Source organism: Musa acuminata, chromosome BXJ1-6 (genome assembly GCF_036884655.1).
Source record: "Musa acuminata AAA Group cultivar baxijiao chromosome BXJ1-6, Cavendish_Baxijiao_AAA, whole genome shotgun sequence".
Classification (NCBI taxonomy): Eukaryota; Viridiplantae; Streptophyta; class Magnoliopsida; order Zingiberales; family Musaceae; genus Musa; species Musa acuminata.
Genome location: NC_088332.1, coordinates 5,079,743 through 5,100,987, shown reverse-complemented (window position 1 = coordinate 5,100,987; position 21,245 = coordinate 5,079,743). Strand labels below are relative to the sequence as shown.

At 35.5% G+C, this 21,245-nt stretch overlaps 3 protein-coding genes across 7 annotated transcripts in view; all 3 read right to left on the bottom strand.

The window, feature by feature from the left end:
• Positions 1 to 73: 73 nt before the first annotated feature.
• Positions 74 to 6,298, bottom strand: LOC103986939 (65-kDa microtubule-associated protein 7). Of its 4 annotated transcripts, none has more exons than XM_065186274.1 (11): positions 6,140 to 6,298; positions 4,228 to 4,431; positions 3,303 to 3,563; positions 2,264 to 2,479; positions 2,026 to 2,181; positions 1,778 to 1,937; positions 1,506 to 1,657; positions 1,023 to 1,110; positions 871 to 944; positions 718 to 792; positions 74 to 659 (listed from the first exon to the last, which is right to left on the bottom strand). In XM_065186274.1, the coding sequence occupies exons 1-11, from the start codon at positions 6,191 to 6,193 to the stop codon at positions 270 to 272; spliced, it is 1,830 nt and encodes a 609-aa protein (XP_065042346.1). In that variant the 5' UTR covers positions 6,194 to 6,298; the 3' UTR covers positions 74 to 269. The 4 variants fall into 4 exon arrangements, with proteins under 4 accessions (XP_065042346.1, XP_065042347.1, XP_065042350.1 ...); XM_065186275.1 differs by lacking the exon at positions 6,140 to 6,298 and adding an exon at positions 4,801 to 5,492; XM_065186278.1 differs by lacking the exon at positions 6,140 to 6,298 and adding an exon at positions 4,801 to 5,489 and having other exon boundaries at positions 4,228 to 4,438.
• A 12,563-nt stretch (positions 6,299 to 18,861) lies between these two features.
• Positions 18,862 to 19,665, bottom strand: LOC103986938 (uncharacterized). Its single transcript, XM_009405092.3, has one exon. It carries the CDS (start codon positions 19,548 to 19,550, stop codon positions 19,158 to 19,160), a length of 393 nt encoding a protein of 130 aa, XP_009403367.1. The 5' UTR covers positions 19,551 to 19,665; the 3' UTR covers positions 18,862 to 19,157.
• A 1,135-nt stretch (positions 19,666 to 20,800) lies between these two features.
• The window catches only part of LOC135675773 (uncharacterized), a 28,659-nt gene continuing 28,214 nt past the window's right edge, over positions 20,801 to 21,245 (bottom strand). For both annotated transcript variants that reach the window (XM_065186272.1, XM_065186273.1), the window contains exon 18: positions 20,801 to 21,199. In XM_065186272.1, coding sequence (XP_065042344.1) covers positions 21,149 to 21,199 — 51 coding nt within the window. In that variant the 3' untranslated portion in view covers positions 20,801 to 21,148. The remainder of the gene's footprint in view (positions 21,200 to 21,245) is intronic.

Below are 21,245 nucleotides of genomic sequence, written 5' to 3'. Positions count from 1 at the left end.
TGATGCAATAATTTGTATTAAAATGTTTTGAAACTCGTGAAATTTGTAGATAACATAATGCGTAAAAATATAGTTGAAGGGAAAGAAACAAAACCAGCGCACAACACCAAAGTTAATTAGCATTCTTGTACATCGTAAAAGTTGGCTAACTCAAACATCACCAACCACAGTCAAACGACCAAACCCCCTAAGGTAGCAAGACAACAAACACACTGAAAACAGCTGGTATACATTCTCTTTATACATGCTAGAAATCTGTTTCTCCTACTCTATTTCATGACTTGATTTGCGTCCCAAAGCAGTGAACTTCGATTTAGCAGCGGAGACTCGGGTTCTGAACCACTGACGGACGTGAGTGTGGACATGGAATCATCCTTTGGTATGGCGACAAAGTTCAATGGCGTGGCAGACAGCCGCCTCGTCTCTTTGAAGTACCCATTATGGCGGCCAGAAGAATACGAGCGCGGGGTGAGAAGCTCCGGGGTTGCACCTCCGGCAGATAGCCGTCGTGGTGCCGGCGTCATGAACCCATTCACCTGATACCCGCTTGGCTTTCTACCGAGACTGTTACTCCTCTTAGCCACTGATTTGGCACCAAACGATGCTTCCTTCTCCGTGAGTAGCAGAGAGTGTAGCTTCTTTTGATCCTGCAACAAAAACTGCTTGCTCATATGAGGTCAATGGAAGATGTATTCTAGTTTATCAAGCAACAGATACCCGAAGCCTCCTTTTCTCTTCTTCTTTGTGTTGTCTGGTAAGTTTATGCTCCTCGAGAATAGATACTAAGCGAACCTGGAATTTGGGAATAGCATCAATCAATGAAGAAAGAGCCAGAGAACAAACAAGAAAAAGATTGAAACTCTAACTCACCCCATCGTACAGAAAAATTTTATTTCTGTCATCTTCCCAGGCAAAAGTTCTACTTATAAGATTGTCCACCATACCTGAAAAAGAATTTATTTCTTCGGTCAGGTATATAGTATAGAAGGTTAGTATGATGCAGGATTTGAGATGCTTAGTACCTGGGATTTTGCTGATACTGATCCGTGCCTTCTCGGCACGTCTGAGGTTTATATGCCCTCCTCTTCCAGCATTGTACCTGTTTTGATCCTGCATCCAAGTAGGCAAAAACACCTCTTAAATTTTTGACCAATACCATTGCATTGGAGAGCTTAAGCCGGTACTTGAGACAATCTCTCTGGTCACAGAGTGTGGAAAACAAGGCCTTCCGTTCTGATATCATATTAAATTTTTGCGGAATGTCGTAACATCTAAAAACTTAAATTAGTAGGATATTACATGATCTTATTTAACATTTTTAACATTATTAACATATAGAAAATCAACAGAAGCGAAGATTCAGCCTGACAACCGATTAAGAGTATGTGTATCTACGACATCGGTAATTCATGATAGTGGTGGTTAGGAGAAGTCACAACAATGTAAATTATTCCACATATTATCTGCATAAATCTAAAGTGAACCGTCTTATGAAGCATAGCTACCTGGCTGTATTCTTCAAGCCAATTTTCTTCCTCACAAGCAGCAAGCCATTTGCTTATTCTATCCATGATGTCTTTCCTGCTTATAGATTCTTCTTTTGCCTTCACTATCTGTGCCTCAATATTGGCCAAAAGTTCAGAAGGATCTACAAGCCCTGCAGCGCAAATAATATCTGATAATGTAAGACCCTAATAAACCTTCTCTAAAAATCATGACAAAGAAAAGAATTGTCAGAGTGGTCTCAATTTTCATTAATAAAGAATAAAAGACAAACCAGAGTCGATCAATGCAGTGATTTTCTCTGTTGCTGTGTTTGCATCGGGTTCAGTATGTGCTCTTCTACATTCCTCTTCCAATTCTACCCGTCTCTTTAGAACAAGTTCTTTCATTCTGCTGGCTTTTAATTTAGACAGCCTACAAACTTCGGATTCTATCTGTCAAACACACAATGCAGATGTAACAAAGCTAGTTCAACTGTTCTGGGGATAACAAGGGAACTCTAATTAGTACTAATTACCAGACCTTCTCGGTTGTTTCATGTGAGAGTAAACCAATGTGAGTGATTTCATCTTCCGGTGACTCGAGGATGTGTGCTAACTTTTCAAAATGCTCCCTTTCTTCTTGTGATGAATCCATTAACTTCCATAGTTCAAATAACGAATCCATTGTTTCTTGCAACTACAGATAAAAAACTGTAATGATATTAAGTACAGGAACCAAAAAGAACAAAGAAAGGTGACAGGAAATAATTTCTTGTTACCTTCTGAATTTGAATCTTCTTTTCTGCTTTCAGCTTCAGGATAGCTTGAGCTAGACCTTCTAGGGTGTTGTTGCTAACATTTGTAGATTGCTCAGGATGAGCATCATGCAAACTGGGGTGAACTTCATCTAATGTTTTCCTAAAATCCAGCCCAAGTACGCCGCATAAAGAGTGAACCTCACTTACATACTCCAGAACCTTTTGAAGGCGATCAGACTTGAACATAGACAATTGTTGGTGATTAGTAGTATATTTGATGCATAAATAGATCAACAGTCATCATGCACAAGACAATCATGAAATGCAGAATTCGCTAATGACAAGGTACACATATAATTCTCATCTTGAACTTGTAAAGGAGTATGAGAAGAACAACTTTGGAGTAAGGAAGTAATGCCAAGTACTGAATAATCAATAGATCATGAGAGAAGAAAATTTGAAATTTTGATTCTGGACCAACAAACTTGATTTTTTTTTCTTTTTAGGTGCAAAATTTTGGTTGGAAAATCTTCCATTGGGAACCTTCACAGATATGAAGGCAAATTCACCACTATTTGAATGCTATAGGAGAACATAGTGTCATATTGGACATAAGATACATATCAAGTTGCACAAAATCCTTAAAATGTTGATTTGCCTAAGTTTGGAAAATGTTAGGCATCAAAGTTGTCCTGTTACCTATGGTTTTATTCGAATCTCTCTGAGTACGCTGTCAACATATCAATTTGAGCCTTTCTGGTCAAATTCAAATTCTGCCTTGTAAAGACTCACATACAATTGTGTGCCACATGATTTTCAAATGAAATACTTACTTGAATATTTAGTTAATTGCAGTTTTATCACTAATAGATTATTTCATCTAATCTCTTCCACTTTTGAATAGGACATGAAGTTCAAGTTATCTCTGCGACTCACAAGTCTGTTGTAGTGATGTCGATGACTGAAATACTATAAGCGGTTGCAAAAGTTCCCATATCAAAGTTCAAAAACAAACATTCAATATTAAATTCAATTGATCTTCATATCAGAAAACAAATACCTTCTCCTTCTGGAGGGCACGAAGTTGTGCACGGTATTCATCAAGCTTCCTCGTTGAGAGGTCATGTTCATCCATAACAAGAGGACCTTCCATGGTATCATGCTGATGTGCATATTCCCTAATCTCAACACTGATCTTCTCAATCTGCAATAATACATCAGCAAATTTTTTGACCCTTTCCTCTTTCTTTGTTCTCAGATGTTCCAACGTATTTGCGACTAAATTGTGTTGTTCCTTTATCGACACTGGTTTGTTGTCTTTCTGTATTCAGAAGGTCATAATATAATTCACATGTTAGTGAACTAGTCATACACGATATTAACACAATTTTCAAAAATTTAGAATCATGCTATATATTACGCAACAGAAATTCCTTGCACGCAATAGCTGAAGGGCTATGGTCGAAAAGGTGAATAAAATGATCCAGTGATGGTGAAAATTTCTTATAAAACAATAGCACCTTTATCATGCCAATTCTGAATGTTTCAAAGTTTGGAACACTAGAAGCCAACACAAACAAAATATTCTATTTGATCTCCATACAGAATCCAGAGAACATTCTTTCCAGTTTTATCAAGATTTACGACATCCAAATTATGCAAACTAAAATCCCTGGTTTGTCTAATTCCATAGACATGCCTCATTAACCGAGTGGTAACTTTCACAATATTGGAGGAGAAACAGGATTAGATAGTTTAATTTACAATGTTAGCATTCGATTATCGACCAGTACTCCAATTAAGGACTTTGAAGTTTGAACTACGAGTTTGATTAGAATCAAGTGTTCATATGTGTGCATGATGAAGCTTAGCATCAGTAATTTGATCACAAATAGCATCTAAACTATTTATAGTCTGTGTTAGTTGAACTCATATAATTACAAATAGCACCGAAACCACACACAAATTTGCATACCGAAATGTACCTTTGCATGGACTGTATGTTCCCCGAGGCAGGCCGCAAGAGCTGCAATCTCTGCTTCCTTTGCAACGACAGACTGATGTAGATGTGCCTTAGCCTTGCTGGCCTCATCAACCTTTCTCTGATATATTTCCAAGCACTCTCTTTCTATTTCTAACAACATTCGTTCTTTTTCTGCCTCACTCTCCCCGATCTCTTCCCAAATTTGCTGCTCTCTTGCAAAAAGGAAAGCAGAATGTAAGATCATATCATAAGTACTGAAGATTGAAGTGGTTTTCCCCAACAAATATTTACTTCCAACCCATGAAAACAAAAGGAATAATCTACATAATTCATCCAAGTCTTCAGCCAGGTTTACCATAGAAAGATGAAATTATCTGATGTTTGATTAGAATAGCTCATTAGCAAACTAAAATTTATTTAGAACTTCACATATTACTCCAAACTAGAAATTCTAGAAACATGATACTTCAAGATTTCACCTCTAATTATAGAAACAAAGAACAAGAGAACACCCAAAACACAAACCCATATCTCATTTTTCATCCATAAACACAGAAAGACAAGAAGAAACAACCTGAAGCTCTTTAAGCAACCCACCGCAGCTTCTCCCCATTCCAACCGAAACCCCCACCGTTCCCTCTCTTTCCTCGAGGCCAAAGCATACAACAGTAGAAAGAGAAGGAGAAGAAGGGAGAAGATCCATTGTTTCTTCTCTCAGACCTTTAGAAAAGAGAAACTAAGACCCAAAAGGTGAAAGAAAGGGGTAGATAGCATTCCTTTTCTTTCGAGTCCCTATTTCTTACATCACCACTACTTGGGATGGCAGAAAGACTGAGAGCTCATGAGAATCTTAACGAAGAAAAAGCCTCCATTGGATCTTTGCACGAAGCATGAGGAAAGAAAGGGAAGATCTTGGAAGGAACTATGCTGCTGCCAAAGTGAAGTTAGCACACCACGTTACAGGTACATGGAGAGGAGAACCAAAAGGAAAATTGGTGTTCAGAACAGGAGAACCAAAGATTTTGGAAGTGGATAGAGAAGAGTTACAGTGTACTGCAGCACAGAGGTAGCAAAGAAAGGAGAGTCATGAGTGACAAGGACAAAGGATGGAGCAGACATGATTATTGTTATTGCTCCCATAAGAGCTTTTAATGGCAGAAAGCAGACCAAGGTGAAAGAGAATGGAAACTGATGGAAGTTTTTGCGGCAGGGGGGAAAAGATACTCCTTGGTACCAGAGGAAAGCAGGGAAGGTCTTGTCATCACTCTCTGTAACTCCTCAAATGAGATCTATATAATTAAAAATGAGAGTGGTGTATCCTTTTCTTGGATCACAATAAATGATGTTTATGGACAACTTCATGCATGTAGTTGCTGTGATCGTACCAGTTTGGGTTGGATTGCAAGATCGCCAATTTGAAGTCAACTATTGAAGTGAGCGAGAGTAGGAAAGTAGACTTCCTTTTGACTATGGGTCAAAATGAAAGTAAATAGGAAATCAGGAAGACAAAGGACAGAGTAACAGTGAACATGTCCTGCTGAGTTGGCAAAACATGTCCTTTGTTGTGTATTCAAGAAGCACATTTTGGTAGGACTTTTATGAAAAATTTCATCCAATCACAGACACTTTTTTATAATCTGAACAAGGAGGAGCATTAACCATGAATATTGATCTTGTGCCATATATTGGATTGTCCTTTGCTCAAGTCAATTGCTCTTGAAGCTGGAGCTGCTTGCACAACAAGGTTTCAAAGAAGAAGATGAAGTTGAATGATATTTATGACAACCATATCAAAATGCATACAATGGAGAACATAAAAATATGACTCATACCTACAAAAAGTTGGCATTAATGATGCTGCTATATCACACACATTTACTCTTCTTAGCCTCAGGTGACCTCTACAAACTTACCTCCAGGGATGTCAAGTTCACTTCACCCATGTGACCCAGGAAATCAACATTCATTTCTCTCTCTTTTTTCTTCCTATTTTTTCCAAAATTATGAAGTTGCTTTGGGTGAGTGATGCACCATATTGAATGAAGAACGAGTTTCCAAATGGATACAGGTAGAAATGGGTGACATGTTTAGCCCACTCAATGATGGCCAATTGTGGTGCATTAAGTAGGACATATAGGAAGAAAAGGAAGCACAGAACAAAGTAGAAGAAAGAACAATTTAGCCATCAATGATTCCAGCCGTCCTCCTGATGTGACTCGCCACCAGTTTGCACTGCTGGCCACCAGCTGCGGACCCATGATTTCATCTTTTGCTCTAAAGAAAGAAGAAGATACCAAGAAGAAGAAGGCACTAGGAAGAACATCTTTGTACCCCTAATAAATTTCCAGTAGGCATCTCTATCTTGTCAAGTAGTCTTATGGTAATCAATAGATTATTTATTTTTCGATTAGTAGGTTTACCAAATAATACAATGATTAGTAGGTTTACCAGATCTGGATCGAGTACTTGGAATTATTTTCTCAGTCATCAACTCAAGGCTGCTAGATTTAGTTTTCATCACACATGAATTTGTGGCATTCTCTCCCTTTACAAATATCAGATTGACAAATGTCAAATCACATCACTCATAAAAGATATGAAGGGTGATTGAATCCATCTCACTAGCTTTTCCTACAAGATTTTGAGGACCCATCCTGAGTACAATAATCTTCATCAACAAATTATTTGCCATGATAATGGCAGGCAGATAATGTTTTCTTTTTTTTTTCCTGGATAGTCTAAAATCTTTTGTTAATTAGAATGGAAAGTTGAACTGATCTCAACTAGGATGAAAAATCAAAATTAATGAGCAATAAAGACCACCTATAGGCATTGCACTTCTTTAACAGTATCCATCTACTTCATCTGCAGTAAAAACATCACCATTTCTCACAGAAAAGCTGAAGTGGTGTAATCAGGAAAAGCTGCATCACTTGGCCATGGTGGGGCACAAAGTCATGTACCAACAATTGTCACTGTGAGTGGACAAGCTCCTAATGGTGTTCAAGATAGTGACAAGGTAAGTAAATGGCAGAGCTGGCATGAGTACTGAAATGGCCCAGTCCACCAAAGCATTTCAATATCTCTTGGTGTCTATCATCACAATCATGCAAAGAAGACTCATATGATTGAATTGACCAGTGATACTGTTCTTTGGTACCCTAAAGGATTTATAATATATATCTCTGGGGCACCACCCTGCTTGGCCTTGAATCATATGCCCTGCAAGTTTGGTCAACAATTGTCAGCTCATGGAGAATTGTTGACAGCATCATGAGCATGCTTAAAAATCTGATGAATACAAGAAATTGTTGATTGGAAACATATTATCATTTCAGATAATTCTAAAGATACTCCAGTTAGGGGTTGGCTAGCTTCCAATCATGAAAGGAACATTCAAGCAAGAAGCTCCATTAAATTGGTACATTGGTTTGAGATGCTTGGAGAATGGCCAAGTTTTGTTAAACCTTATTTCAATTGTTACTTGAACTTAAATATGAATCACTTTTTATAGTATCAATCATAACTACAATGTTTTAGGCATATTAAAGTTATAGCACTGATCTCAATTTTTGATTGTGAGTGGAGGTTATCTTCTGAGTCTTAGAAAATGACAACATGCATCTTTTCAAGGCCCTCTCAATATCTCTTTCAGAAAAGAAAATATGCTAAAGAACAATAGACATCAATGTAGGAAGTGACTTGGCACCTTCCAACCTTCATTTGAATTCATGCAATTTGTCCCATCAGAGATGCCAACACATTCTTCAAGAGAAGATTTGTGCTCACAAATCTTGCAACAGTTGAGTTTTTATAGATCTTATCAAAGAGAGCATTCCAATAGAAAAATAGTCCTAAATAAAGATCAACTTATAATGCTTAAATCTAAATTAATAATAATATGCATATTAAGTTTTTAAAAATTAACATGTCTTTGCTTACACCTAATGAAATATTATACATTGAGTAGGAAAAATACTGATAACCATTTTTTTTGACAAAATAATAAGAATACTATTGAGATAAAAGAAAAATATAGCATAGTGTGAAAGAAACAAGTTGCACTGATAGGGAACAAAAGAAACAAACAAAACCTACAAAACTCAAAAGCATGCAAAGCAATACCATACAACTCCAATAACTATCACTAGACAATATTATGTAAAATGTCTTCAAATCTTAAATCAGAAGATGTTTTAGAGGTTCAATATTTTTTCTATTTTTCGATAGTGAGTTGAAGATTGAAAAATAGAGTATTCTTCCACCTCTTTAGAGTATTCAACTATACGAGGATATCAAATGCAACACCTATATTAGTCCGGAAGTGTTTGATGAAAATATTACAAAATTAATATTAAGATCGTATTAATATTAAGTGTCCGATGAAAATATTACAAAGTTAATATCAAATGCAACACCTATATTACAAAGTTAATAAAATTGATGGATTAAAGGAATGACTATTTCTTTATTTTGTTCAAAATATACTTTTTCTATTGATTGCAATGTTTCACCAAATAGTTATATCAATTTGGTGAGCGAGCATATGCCTAAAGTATGTCATGAGTCTCCAATCAAATGAGAAGTGTGTATATTTTATGAGCACTGAATGATTGCACACAGTATTTGCAAATTAACATAGTCCATTTAGTTTTACCAAGTATTAAGAACATGAACGCAAGTAAACATTCTCATCGTTACAAGTCAATATATTCATCACCAACATCATCATATTAGGTATAAGCTCCAATATAAACATTATTCACAAGTCAAAAAGGATCATAGAAGAGAAGATTTGTCATAAATTATCCTACAACACCTTACCAAAAAAATATACATAATATATTAATTTTATGAAGGAATATACTTGTGTTCTTTAATTAATATAATTAATTTTTATGAAAAAAATATTCATTCAATCACCAAATGATATACGATGGTACATCAGAAAGCAGATATGGCCAAGTCAATAATTTAACCACATGAATACCAATTCAATATAAAATATTTTATTTATATCATGAAATATTATTATTATTTACTCGAAACTCGCATCTTTTGTATCGAAACTAATTTAAACATTAAACAAATTTCGTCAAAAACCTTATTTGATATCGATCTTCATGCAAGTTGATACTTGAACAGACATCTACGTCTCTCGTTCAACTGCGTTAGATTTCTTGTGCACATGTGTCTGAATCTAGTTAAATTAATCGGGATATTACCAACCAAAATAATAAAACAGCTGTTCTCTCGAAAGATCATCAATCCAAATATGAATGTTACAAGTGTAACATAATTTAGTAGCTCGTATATGTCTAGTGTGATGGCAATGGATTACCCCATCATAGTGAGAGTATGAAATAAATAGAGAGGTCATGTCATCATTCCTTGTTTAATCTGGCAGTGCTAAAGGAGAAATTGACAGAGCAGCTACCAACATTTCAGCTGCCAGCAAATGTTGTCTCATCAAAGAGTAAATGTGTTTCTTCTGCGTGTCAGCTCAGCTTCTCATACAAGTAAAGATGCAGAAAAGCAGAAAGCTCAGTTTCAGAATGCAATGTGGTGGCCAATATTTCTAATATAAATAAATATTGGTGCATTTATGGTTTCAGTAGAATGGATATCATGCGAGTATTTATTTACACTAACAAACATTATAATATATACATGACACTATTCATGAACATGATAATAGTTGATGAGAGAAGTTGTTGAGAAATAAAAATTTTGATTTGAAAGGAATTATTTATCTCTATAGAATCATGAATAATATGAATGACTCCTTATTCACTCGCAGTTGGTTTCATTAAAAAAAAAAATCATATTGTATCTCATGTAAAAAAAAAAGAAGAGAACAATCTTTTGTTTTTTCTGTTTTGAATTGTGAGAATGAATTATTTCTATAGGTATGTGAACAATGTATAATTATTTTTTATATCGGACTCGTAATTATCATTCTTATTGGATAGATAAATGTTTGGATTTTTATGATTATTTTTAACTAAAATAATTGAATATCAAAAACTCATTATGCTTTTTTTTTTTTTTTGAAGCAAGCGGAAGGAACTGACACTATCGAGGAAGAGGAAGCAATAAATTAGGGTTTATCAAGACCGATGTTACGAGTTTGATCTTCAAAACTCAATAAATCCGTGATGCTTTCAAAACCTTCTTGGCAAAATCAAACATAACTATTTCTAAGTAGATTCATATAAATCCCCGGTTAACTTTCGAAGTCTTTGATCGACAAGATTCATATAATCTTATAGTTTTTATGGAATGGGCTACATACCAACAACAAGGTAAGGTACACAGAATCAAGAAATGCTGTGATCAGCAACTAATGGCTGAGTTTAAAATCAAACATCACAGGTGAAGATAAATGAAAACCATAAAGAATCAATCTATCCATTTGCATCTTCAGAGGAACATACCATCGCTTATGTTTTTGCAACAATTTTCTGGCACAAACCAGTGTATTTGAAAGATTGCCATCCATGCTTTCCTCGGCAGTGATGCGAAACATGCATAAAAAAAGAAAAAGGCATTCTTACAAAAAAATAAAAATAAAAACAATAATTTGGTGGCTACACAAAAGAAAGGAAAAGTCAAAAATTGTACAATAAAGTAGTAGTGAAAACAATAAAAATGAAGGATGCGCTCCTCTCTATTTGATGAACATCTAAAGATGCAAGATTATGTTTTTGTGATTCTACAATCCCCCACGTATATTTTTTTTTATGTATCTCTTCCGTCGGTTTACCTATAAAGTTTATCGCCCAAATGGTGAAATGTAGATGAGCATATCACATGTGATAAAAGGAGATTAATTACATATTAGTAGTTAACCTATTTAGCATATCGATTCTTAAATTTAAAAAACATATTAAAATCTTCTATTGTTAGTTTTATCAACGAAAGTACGAAAACGATGGATAAAATGATAATTTTAATATCCTAATTATGTTTTCGATGATAGTGATGGGAATACTGCCGAGGGCAGTGGACGACTATTATGGATAAGAAAGTAGAGTAATAACGAAAGGTAAAGTAAAGAGAGAAGAGAAAAAGGACGATGCAGATGCTAATGCTCTACATCTGCGTTGGTGTCAATAGTGATGCGAGGACAGGCAACGCCACTTTGCATCCACATCGATGTTGATAATAATGTGGGATAGGATGGTGCCACTATGCATCGACATCGCTCGACATCCATGTTGACATCAATGAGATACCGAGCAACCTTTCATCTCTCTATATCTATGTTGATGCCGACGTAGTTGTCGATCGATGTCGACATCTGCATTGTTCATTTTTTCCTTTCCTTTTGTCTTACCTCTCATCATTATTTTTTCTAATCTACAGCAGTCATTCATGGCTCCTAACGATAGCGTCGTCCGTCACCACTAAAAACATAACTATGATATTAAAATTACCTTTTTATTCATCGTTTTCGTGTTTCTCTTTGTAAAACCTATGACGTTATGATAAATAGAGTTAGATGTTCCACTTTCATAATTATAAGAATTCTATTATAATTTTTTTAAATTTAAAAACTAAAATACTAAAAAATCTAATTACAAGGTAATATGTAATTAACCTCACGTATGTTTTTACCATCCTTCACATATTTTTTTTTTTATGAATATCTTTCGTGGGTTTATACACAAAGTCTATATATCTGATTTAAGTTGTTTTAATGGGAATCATTGCTTGCTTCGTTCTACCTTAATAATAGACTGCCCCACTCGGTCATCGATCAATGGAATGAGAGGAAGGTGTGGAGACTCTGGTCGACACTTGTTCTTCTTCTTCTTCTTCTTCTATCCTAATCCTAACAATAGGAGCCTCAATCTTATCCCACGATGACATGGATTTGGAAGCTGTGTGTTCTCTTTCTTCAAACTATTTTTATTATTTTTCTTTTTGCTAATGTTATTACCAAATAACTTTTTCTTTTGTGTACATGTTTTGATCTCAAGACTTTACGATAACATTTTTAACAATCGAACAACTATATATATTTTTTTCTTGTTCTCATGTTCTTATGTGCTCGTGTTGCTTACGAAACATAAGCTTGTTCACATGTCGATTGAGGCGTGCCCAATTATTGCGTTAGAAAGATGAGGCCATGAATTCTCTTGTACCTGTCCGCTTGATCACCACTAAATTCCAAGAAACCTATTTGGATGAAGATTTCAAACTTCTAACCCTTATTAGTGGGTCGAATATAACCCTACCACGTGAATATTTCCAAATAAACCTTCTAATGGTGGTGATATCGTAAAAAATTATCAATACTTCATTATTGATATATCATCATTTTTGGAACGATATGATGAATATAGGATCTAACTTGACTAATCATTATATAATATTCTCCTAGTTCAATGTTATACCATCATATCTAATATCAAAATGAATATAACGATTTTGAATCTCACTATAAAAAGGCGACTATATATATATATATATATATGGATCTTTGAGAGTATTTTTTTTCAAATAAACTTAAACATTTAGTCTAATCCTCAACTCTAAACTAAATTAAACATCGAGAAGACTTTATCAGAAGTACTCTCGATGTAGTTTCACGAGGTTTCACCTAAAAAACTCCTCACTATAGGATAGAGATGAAATAGGATCTCGATTGAATCCGAATCAATATTCGAAGTGGGATAACTAGAATTATACTAACAATAAATAAGTTTTATACACTCGACCACAATACTTAGATTATTATGGTGATAGAAACATCAAAATATTTTTAATTTAAATTTACAAATGCTAACTATAATTAGAATAGATATTAATGGGGATGGCATATGTGGAGAATATTAGTGTATATGGAGGGTTAAAACTATAATAAATTTGTAAGGACAAATATGCTGCTTACGAACTCACATGCACGGCAATCAAACCAAAAATTAATGATTGCACGGTCTCCTTGCGGAGGGATACAAACCAAAGGCCATTGATTTCACCCCTTCTTCCGATGGATTGGGTGAAGCGGAGGATGAGCATGTCGTCGTCGGCCGCCGCAACGGCCGCGGACGATGAGCTGGCCATGGCGAAGGCTGCGGCGTGGGCGTGGTACCAGCACGGCTCCGGCAGCGACGACCGCACCGCGCGCGAGTCCGACCTCGGCTGGGAGGTAGGTGCCGCCGCTAAAGCCCGCAGGCAGCGGCCTTCCCGATACAAGCTCGAGGCGCTCGCCGCGGTGGAGGAACTCGGCCCGGCCGTCCCCCTACTGGACGTCTACGAGATCGAGAGGATCACGAGGGAGCTCGAGCGGCTCATCATGGCGAGGGACAAGGAGACCTTTGCCACACCGAGGACGACGGAGGGGACAAGGGCGGCGAGTAAGGCGAGCGGGTCGTGCCTGGGCCATGCAGCGGGGATATGCGGGGCGGCGGGGGACGCGGTGGAGCCTGCAACGCGGGCGAGGCGAAGGCGGAGACGGGCGGCTGCGATGGGATAGAGCAGTAATAAATGGCTTCTCCGAGTTTACTGAATGAGCCATGTGGACAATAAAGAAATAAAACTACGTGCATCTAATTCTCATGTTGTTGATGTTTTTGGTTTGATTTCGAATCAGTGTAACGCATAGTGCATGCATGATTCGAACATGGTGTCATCTGTCGTGATATTTGGATCTCAGAATAGTGAGCCACCATCTGATGCCCTATATATTTGCCAATAATCTGCTAGTGGTAGGTTGTCAATAATATGTTCTCTTGAACATTTGATGATCCCTCTGTTCACTCACTTTCATATTACCTATTTAACATATCAAATTAGGATTAATTATATATTATCTTTTATAGTTAAATCTATTTAGTGTCTCGATCTCTAGATTTAAAAAATTTATATTAAAATCTTTATCATTATAAAAGTAAAATATTTAACTCTATTTAGTTTAACCTCGTCGATTTTATCGACAAAAGATACAATACGTACAAAAATGATGAGTAAAAAGATAATTTCAATATCCCGATTATGTTTTCGATGATTATAAACGACCCGCAAGCGATTATTGTGATTGTGATCAACGAGAATGACACACTAATCGGTGACAACATTGGAGGCTTCTATAGCTTTTTACAGGGGAGGAGAATAGTGATGACGAGAGATAAAACAAAAGAAAGAGAGGAAGAGGATAATATAAATGTTAACGCTCTATATTTGCATCGATACCACTCGAAAAGTGTGTCGACGCCCATGTAGTTTTCAAGCGACATCGACACATATAAAGCGTTGACATTAGTATCATCCTCTTCCCTCTCTCTTTGCATCATCCACAACCACCAAAAATATAATTGAGATATTAAAATATCTTTTTATCTATTATTTTTCCCTCTCTTTTTGCATCATCCACAACCATCAAAAATATAATTGAGATATTAAAGTTATCTTTTTATCTATCATTTTCGTATCATTTCTACATCAACTGTCATGTGTTATATATTTCATCGATAAAACTGACGATGTTAATATAAATAAAATTAAATATTTTACTTTAGGGATTTCAACATAAGATTTTCAAATATTTCCTTTTAAGGTTTCAATGTAAGATTTTCAAATCTGATCAGGATATTAAAAAGATATATCTATACAAGGGATAATTTGTAAATTTGTAATTAGTCCACCAAATTATCACTTCTTCAGTCCAAGTGCACCATTGTCTTACCGCTAGATAATTCCATCATTAGTTGATTTTAGGTTTAATTTGAGGTAATTTATTGCGTTCAATGGGGATCAACGGGCATTTGATCTCTAGCCTAATTCAAAATTAATTGAATCAATTGACAATATTCAGTTGAAAATACAAATAATCAAACGTATAAATTATAACATCGCACACTTCAGCAATTAGGATTAACTAGAATTCTCCTCAGTTAACATAGTCTACGCATACTTCAGCGATTTAGCCCCACCTAACAAAGTTTAGGTTGGGGTATAAGATAAACATTTTCCAGAGCTGTAAAATGAACAAGAAATTATGACAATACAAAAGTAATCAAGGATAGAAAAAATGTCATGACGAGATAATTCAGGGACTACACTTGGAATGAGACTTACTAATCATCAACTGGTATAAAAAATCAAGCATTGGAGTTTGTATTTACAATACATAAAGTTAACCCAGCCACATGCAGTTTGTATTTGCTATCTATTTCTCATTTAGTTGCCATAAGAGTGCAAGAATTTTCTCCACGATACCTTCTTTAAATATATAAATGCGATAAAGGTTTCCCATGTCTATATCTTACTAAGATGTCAGCATGTGATATATTTATACAGGACAAGAAACATTGAAGTACATCATCCAAAATGAACAAACAAAAATTCTCTAACATGAATCCTTGTAAATAACATAGAAAAATAACCAAATAGAATGTAACCAGTAAGCTTGCAATATCATTTGCAAGATACCTCTTAAATTATCGTCCAAAATGGAAGCAAAAGTGTGTTCTAGCAGCAGAAATTGACAGACTGAGAAAAGCAAGGATGCTTATGATGACACACTAAATCATCCTCAAATTGATAATCTGTTTGGGTGATACACGTATTCATATTTGAAGAAAACTGCAAACCATTGCAGATGACCAATGTTCGAAAACAATATGGTTTAGTGCACATTAACCTAAAACTACGATGAATGGAAGTAGTACTACAATGAAACCCTTTTTTGAAACCAAGGAATAAATTAATTGGCATCAGAAGACAGCTATAACAGATAATGGTGAACAGGATGAATTTGTCCATGCTAACAGGACATGAATAGAGATGAAAGATGAAAATAAGTAATGGAGATATGCAAACAGGAAGACTTGGAGGAAAGTTCAGAGATTAAAATTCTTTCAAGTTGATAACACAAAGGCTCTGGACTTGACCTGCTTGCTTGGTCACCCTCACACATGCATGACCATATGAGAGGAAACTTAGGAGGATCAACATGAACAATTCATAAATTAGGAAATTTAAAACTCTAATATGATTCAGCTGATGCAATTAGCCATTGCTGACCAATTCTAACTATCATCAGCAACATCCACGACTTGTTATATACTATCGTCAGGTTTCGGTTTCAACTACATCTCATCAGCGAGATAACACTTCCAACACATCTAGCAGTATTTCCTACATGCTAAATTCCAAGCTCATAAACAATTTGACATTTTATACACTAATAGTCTTCTATGGATTATAAAAAATGGTGGTTCAATGTACTAGATTCATAGAACAACGGGTCCAAGAAGGATCAACATACACAGCTCTACTCTTACAAGCCAAAGGATGTCTTTGTAACTCAAACATTTGTAACCCAGGTTGTGGATAAGCAACCTTACACTGACACCAACTCTTGCCTTCCAAGTATAGAAAAGATATCTTTAAACTTGGAATACTAGGAAACAATCTCATATCAACTTAACCTAGATGTAAACAGTATCTATATGTTCAGACAAAACAACAAGCTTATTTATCATAACTAACAACTATCCCATTAGTACAATCAAAATTCCACAATATAGTAGAACTTGTAGAATAATTATAGTTGGTCGTATATGGCTTGGATGTCAGAAAATGGGGCACCAATTTAGCACCTGGAAGACAAACTAATACAATCAGAAGTGGAACAATCTTTCAAGGAATATAACGTCATTTTAAATGGTCATTTGCAAAGAACCACTGACACATAGGCTGTAGAAATTGCATATAACCTGGTAATGCCTAAAATCGTGAGTTTTGTTCAAGTTCCAAATTTATTTCCATGTCGGGGATTAGAAGTTATTGAGTTTCAGTTTACAAGATGAAATAAGTCCCAACAAGGTTAATAGAAAAATGGTCTCTCAAATTGATGGTGCAGGGATGTACTTTTTTTCACAAAATCTCTCTACTAACCTCTTCTCTAGAAGCTGCCCTCTGTCATGAATTGGAACATGTTCTCAAAACAAATAGTTCATTTGACCACCTAATGTAAGCAAAAGTAGCAGCTGGAACAAAATATCCTACTTTCTCTAATGATTTAGGCTCGCTCTTCTACCAGATTTGAAAAGTGATTCTTACGTTTTGATGAACTCTTAATTAACTATTTTCTGAGGCCACGAGTTGAGAGTGGCTCAATCTTTCATCAAAGGAAAGCAGCACAGGGGCATATCATAAACACTGGATCTAGGATTTGAAAAAGGATTGATAGAGCAAATTTCAGTCTTAGGAAAAACAAAAGAAATGCCATGAAGAGACAAAAGGTTACAAGAAAGATTACTTCTGTATTTGGTCTTATAGTTGCTGTATCTGGATCAAGCACAAAAAGTAGAGAAAATGGTAAGAAAAAAGGTATGAATTTATGTATTGATATTCATTGTATAAGCAAAGTACAAATTTATATATTGATACTCATTCTAGAAACAAAGAATAAAATATTGAAAATAGGAAAGATGAGAAATGACACAAAAGAAGGCAGAAAAGTAGAAACATTGTACCAATCTATAATATTTGAATAACAATAAGCAAAAAGAGAATCAAAATAAAAGAAAAAATTGGCATACAAAAGAATGCAGACTATTAAAAGGATTGTACAAATCATATTAAGAAAAAAAATCAAAGTATGAATAAAACAAGGTCCAAAATAGCAAAAAAGTAGCAATCATTGCATGAATGAAAAGAACAAGAACTCCAGTTGGAAAATTAATGCATGCAATAATCTTCGCAAGTACTTATAATCAGATCTAAATCCCCATAGTCCATTATTCTCATAAATAACATTTATGTAATCTACACTGTTTGATGTAGACTCCTTATGCCAATCACAACTACATGACAATTTATTTAATGATAAAAAACAGAAACTACCTTCCGTCTATTACTTAGGCAATATGATGTACTTCCAGAGGATTTTTTAGGTACTCAGAGATATCTGAAAAATAAATGGATCAAATAGCATCTCTGTGAGTATAACGATATACTTTTATATTCAAAGTATCTAAAGCAAGTGCATAACACTCATTATGATCAAACTGCAAAACATGCAACTTACTCCCGATGGACTTCACCATTCAAACCATCTTAAAAATTATCATACCTTGCAACATGAGTAACAGACAAGGTTTGCTAAGGTTCCTAGTTGCGAAGAGAACTAAGAGCTCATTGACAAAACATGATATCAAAGAAAAATCAGTTAAGAAAAAACTATAGACAATCACCTAATGGCGTGACCTAGAAAAACCACCAGATATAAATATTAACATCAATAATTTAGTTCTATAGCAGGAAAAGGTAACAGAAGCAGAACAAGCTAATTTTTTTGAGTCTTAGAAACAAACCTCCGCATCATAGTAGATTAATGAACTCACAAAACCCTTGCAACATCCACCGAACAACTGATAAGGCACTCCCTTTAAACAGAAGAGAGATGCTAGCACTCTAGTCTCTAACCATAATTATTAGAGCAACTATAGGGAGGTGCTGAAGAATGACTTGTGGAAACTTACATAATCACAAAAAGAGGTACAACATATACAGCCAACATGAAATAGCAGAACTAGTTAGTGAATAGCAGCATTAATGAACGTATAATCAGTCAAGAACAATAACTAGAGAAACTGTAAAGTTCAGCCAGATAAGATGATGCAAGAAAACCATTATTTTCACCAATAACTGAAACCAAAGACCATAATCATCCCGAGTAATTTCACAAATCTCATAACAGGCTAGTTAAGAATTAAAAAGCAAATAACGATTACTTATACTGGTCTCAACCATAAAAAGATGCATAAATCAGCAACAGAGCACACAAATAAAACCTACATCTTTAACATCAAAAAGGTAAAGTGGGTCCATTGATAAAGAAAGGGCGAAATCGGCCAAGCCCGAACGTAATATGAAGGCACATGTACTCTCCGTTCGGATCTAAAGATCTTGGGCTCACTCGGAGCGCTTGAGCTTTTCGATGCGCTGGTTGAGCTGATCGATGCGGACGACAAGGCTTGTAACGGAGAAGAGGAGCCAGTAGAGGAGGAGGGCAGAGGCGATGAGGAGAGCGTTGCGCTGGCTCTTCATGATGGACTTCTGGTGGCGGACGTGCTCGGAAGGGCTGCAGGATTCCTGCTCGCAGGTCGGTCGCGTCTCGTACTTCCAGTATATGTCGGCGAGTAGGAAGAGGCAGAAGGGCACCACCGACAGGAGCGGCTTCAGGGCACTCCGGATGACGGTGACAAGCCCGCGACGGAGGCCGTCAAGCCCCGGGAGGGTGAGGAAGAGCAGCATGATCGCCTCCGCGCCCGCCGTGTAGCCCAGCACCACCCACTCCAACGCCATGTCTATGAGATCGATCGATCGATCGATAGATCAACGATTCCGCCGGAAAAGAAACCCTAACCCTAGTCGACGGAACCTTTCGCTTCCCTTCTCTTCACGGAGGAATCCGTGCTCTACTATATATTAACAGGGAAAGGGTACGAAACCAAATTTCTTTGCTTACTTAATCAACAACGAACCCAAACTTACCTTCCTTATCATCGTATCTATGTTGGCTACGCAGCATGTCATGGGAGATCTAGTGTATGAAACGGTTGGTGCAACAAGAAAAGGGGGCCATGACTTCCAACGCGTTATAGGATCTAACCGTCGGTTTTCTCTCAGCGGTATATCGCCCTTTGCTTGGACCGGAAGGAAAGTGATTCCAAAATTATATATATATATATATATATATATATATATATATATATATATATATATATATATATATATATATATATAAAAGATGACTAAAGGTGTTCAAATGAGTTCAAGCAAAATCATTAAAAGGTGAAATCGAATCTTTTTTTAATTAATTCGATTTGATTAAAATAAAATAATCCGAATGAGAATCAATTTAGATGTACCTAATCAAATTAATTTAAAAGTAATTTAATCTGATTTGATTAATCCATTAACTAAATTATAATTGTAAATAAATTAAAAATATATACTTTTTTTAAGTAAATTAATTTAGTTCGATTGAATCAAATTAGAATCTTGATCCAATTAAACTCATTTATGAAATTAGACCTTTGGGTTGATTCGATTAACCGATTTAAACCCATTAAGGACTTAGGCAGAATGATGACCCTATTCAATTCAAGTTAGATTCCAATTCAATTTAATTTATTGATTCAAATTGAACACCCCTAACTCTCATGAAATTAGATACATCCCCTTGCTTTGTTGTTATAGTATCCGAGTGTCTTTTAAGTGATTTACGAAACCAACTGATCCGAGTATTTAGTTAGTTTTACTAAATTTTATTTGGATATACTCCTTAAAAATTCATCACTGACTTCAGCCACCCATTTTGAGTATTGACTTTAGCTTACTCGGGATGGTTGTTGCACCTAAAAGAAATAGTTTCCTTTCAATACACAAAATCCTTCTGCGTCCGTCAAAACAAATATAATATCATGTGTAACAGAGTCAGTGCATGTAATCACAGAAACAATAATTTAAAACAAATGATTGACTAGAATCTTTTAATTTAACCATCACGAGAAATAAGAATATTTTATTAGTAACATCTTAATTCAAGAATATAGAAAATTGACAACTTATTATAAAGATAATTTATCATTTTAAATAACTTTTCTTTATAAACAATCCATCCGAAAATATAAACATCTCATTGATGATCGAAAGATCAACAACCTAAACAACCTCCTACAGAACATTCAAGAAAAAAGAGGATTATTTCCAACATACCCTACAATACATTAAATATTTAAATAATTATTTCAGATACTAAAGAATTAGAGCAAGCATCTGATACATGTCCACATCGTATCTGACAAATTTTATTTCCAACTCATCCAATGGACACAACTTGAAGTCCTCAAATATCATGGCTTGTTTTTTTAGTGTGTGATTTATTTTGCTTTTCCAAGTTACAATTTTGCCGTTTTCTTGCAAAATGTAGGATCAATGCACACAACCACCTGCAACAAATAGGAAACGATTCCTCAATGAAAAAAAAAAAATTGA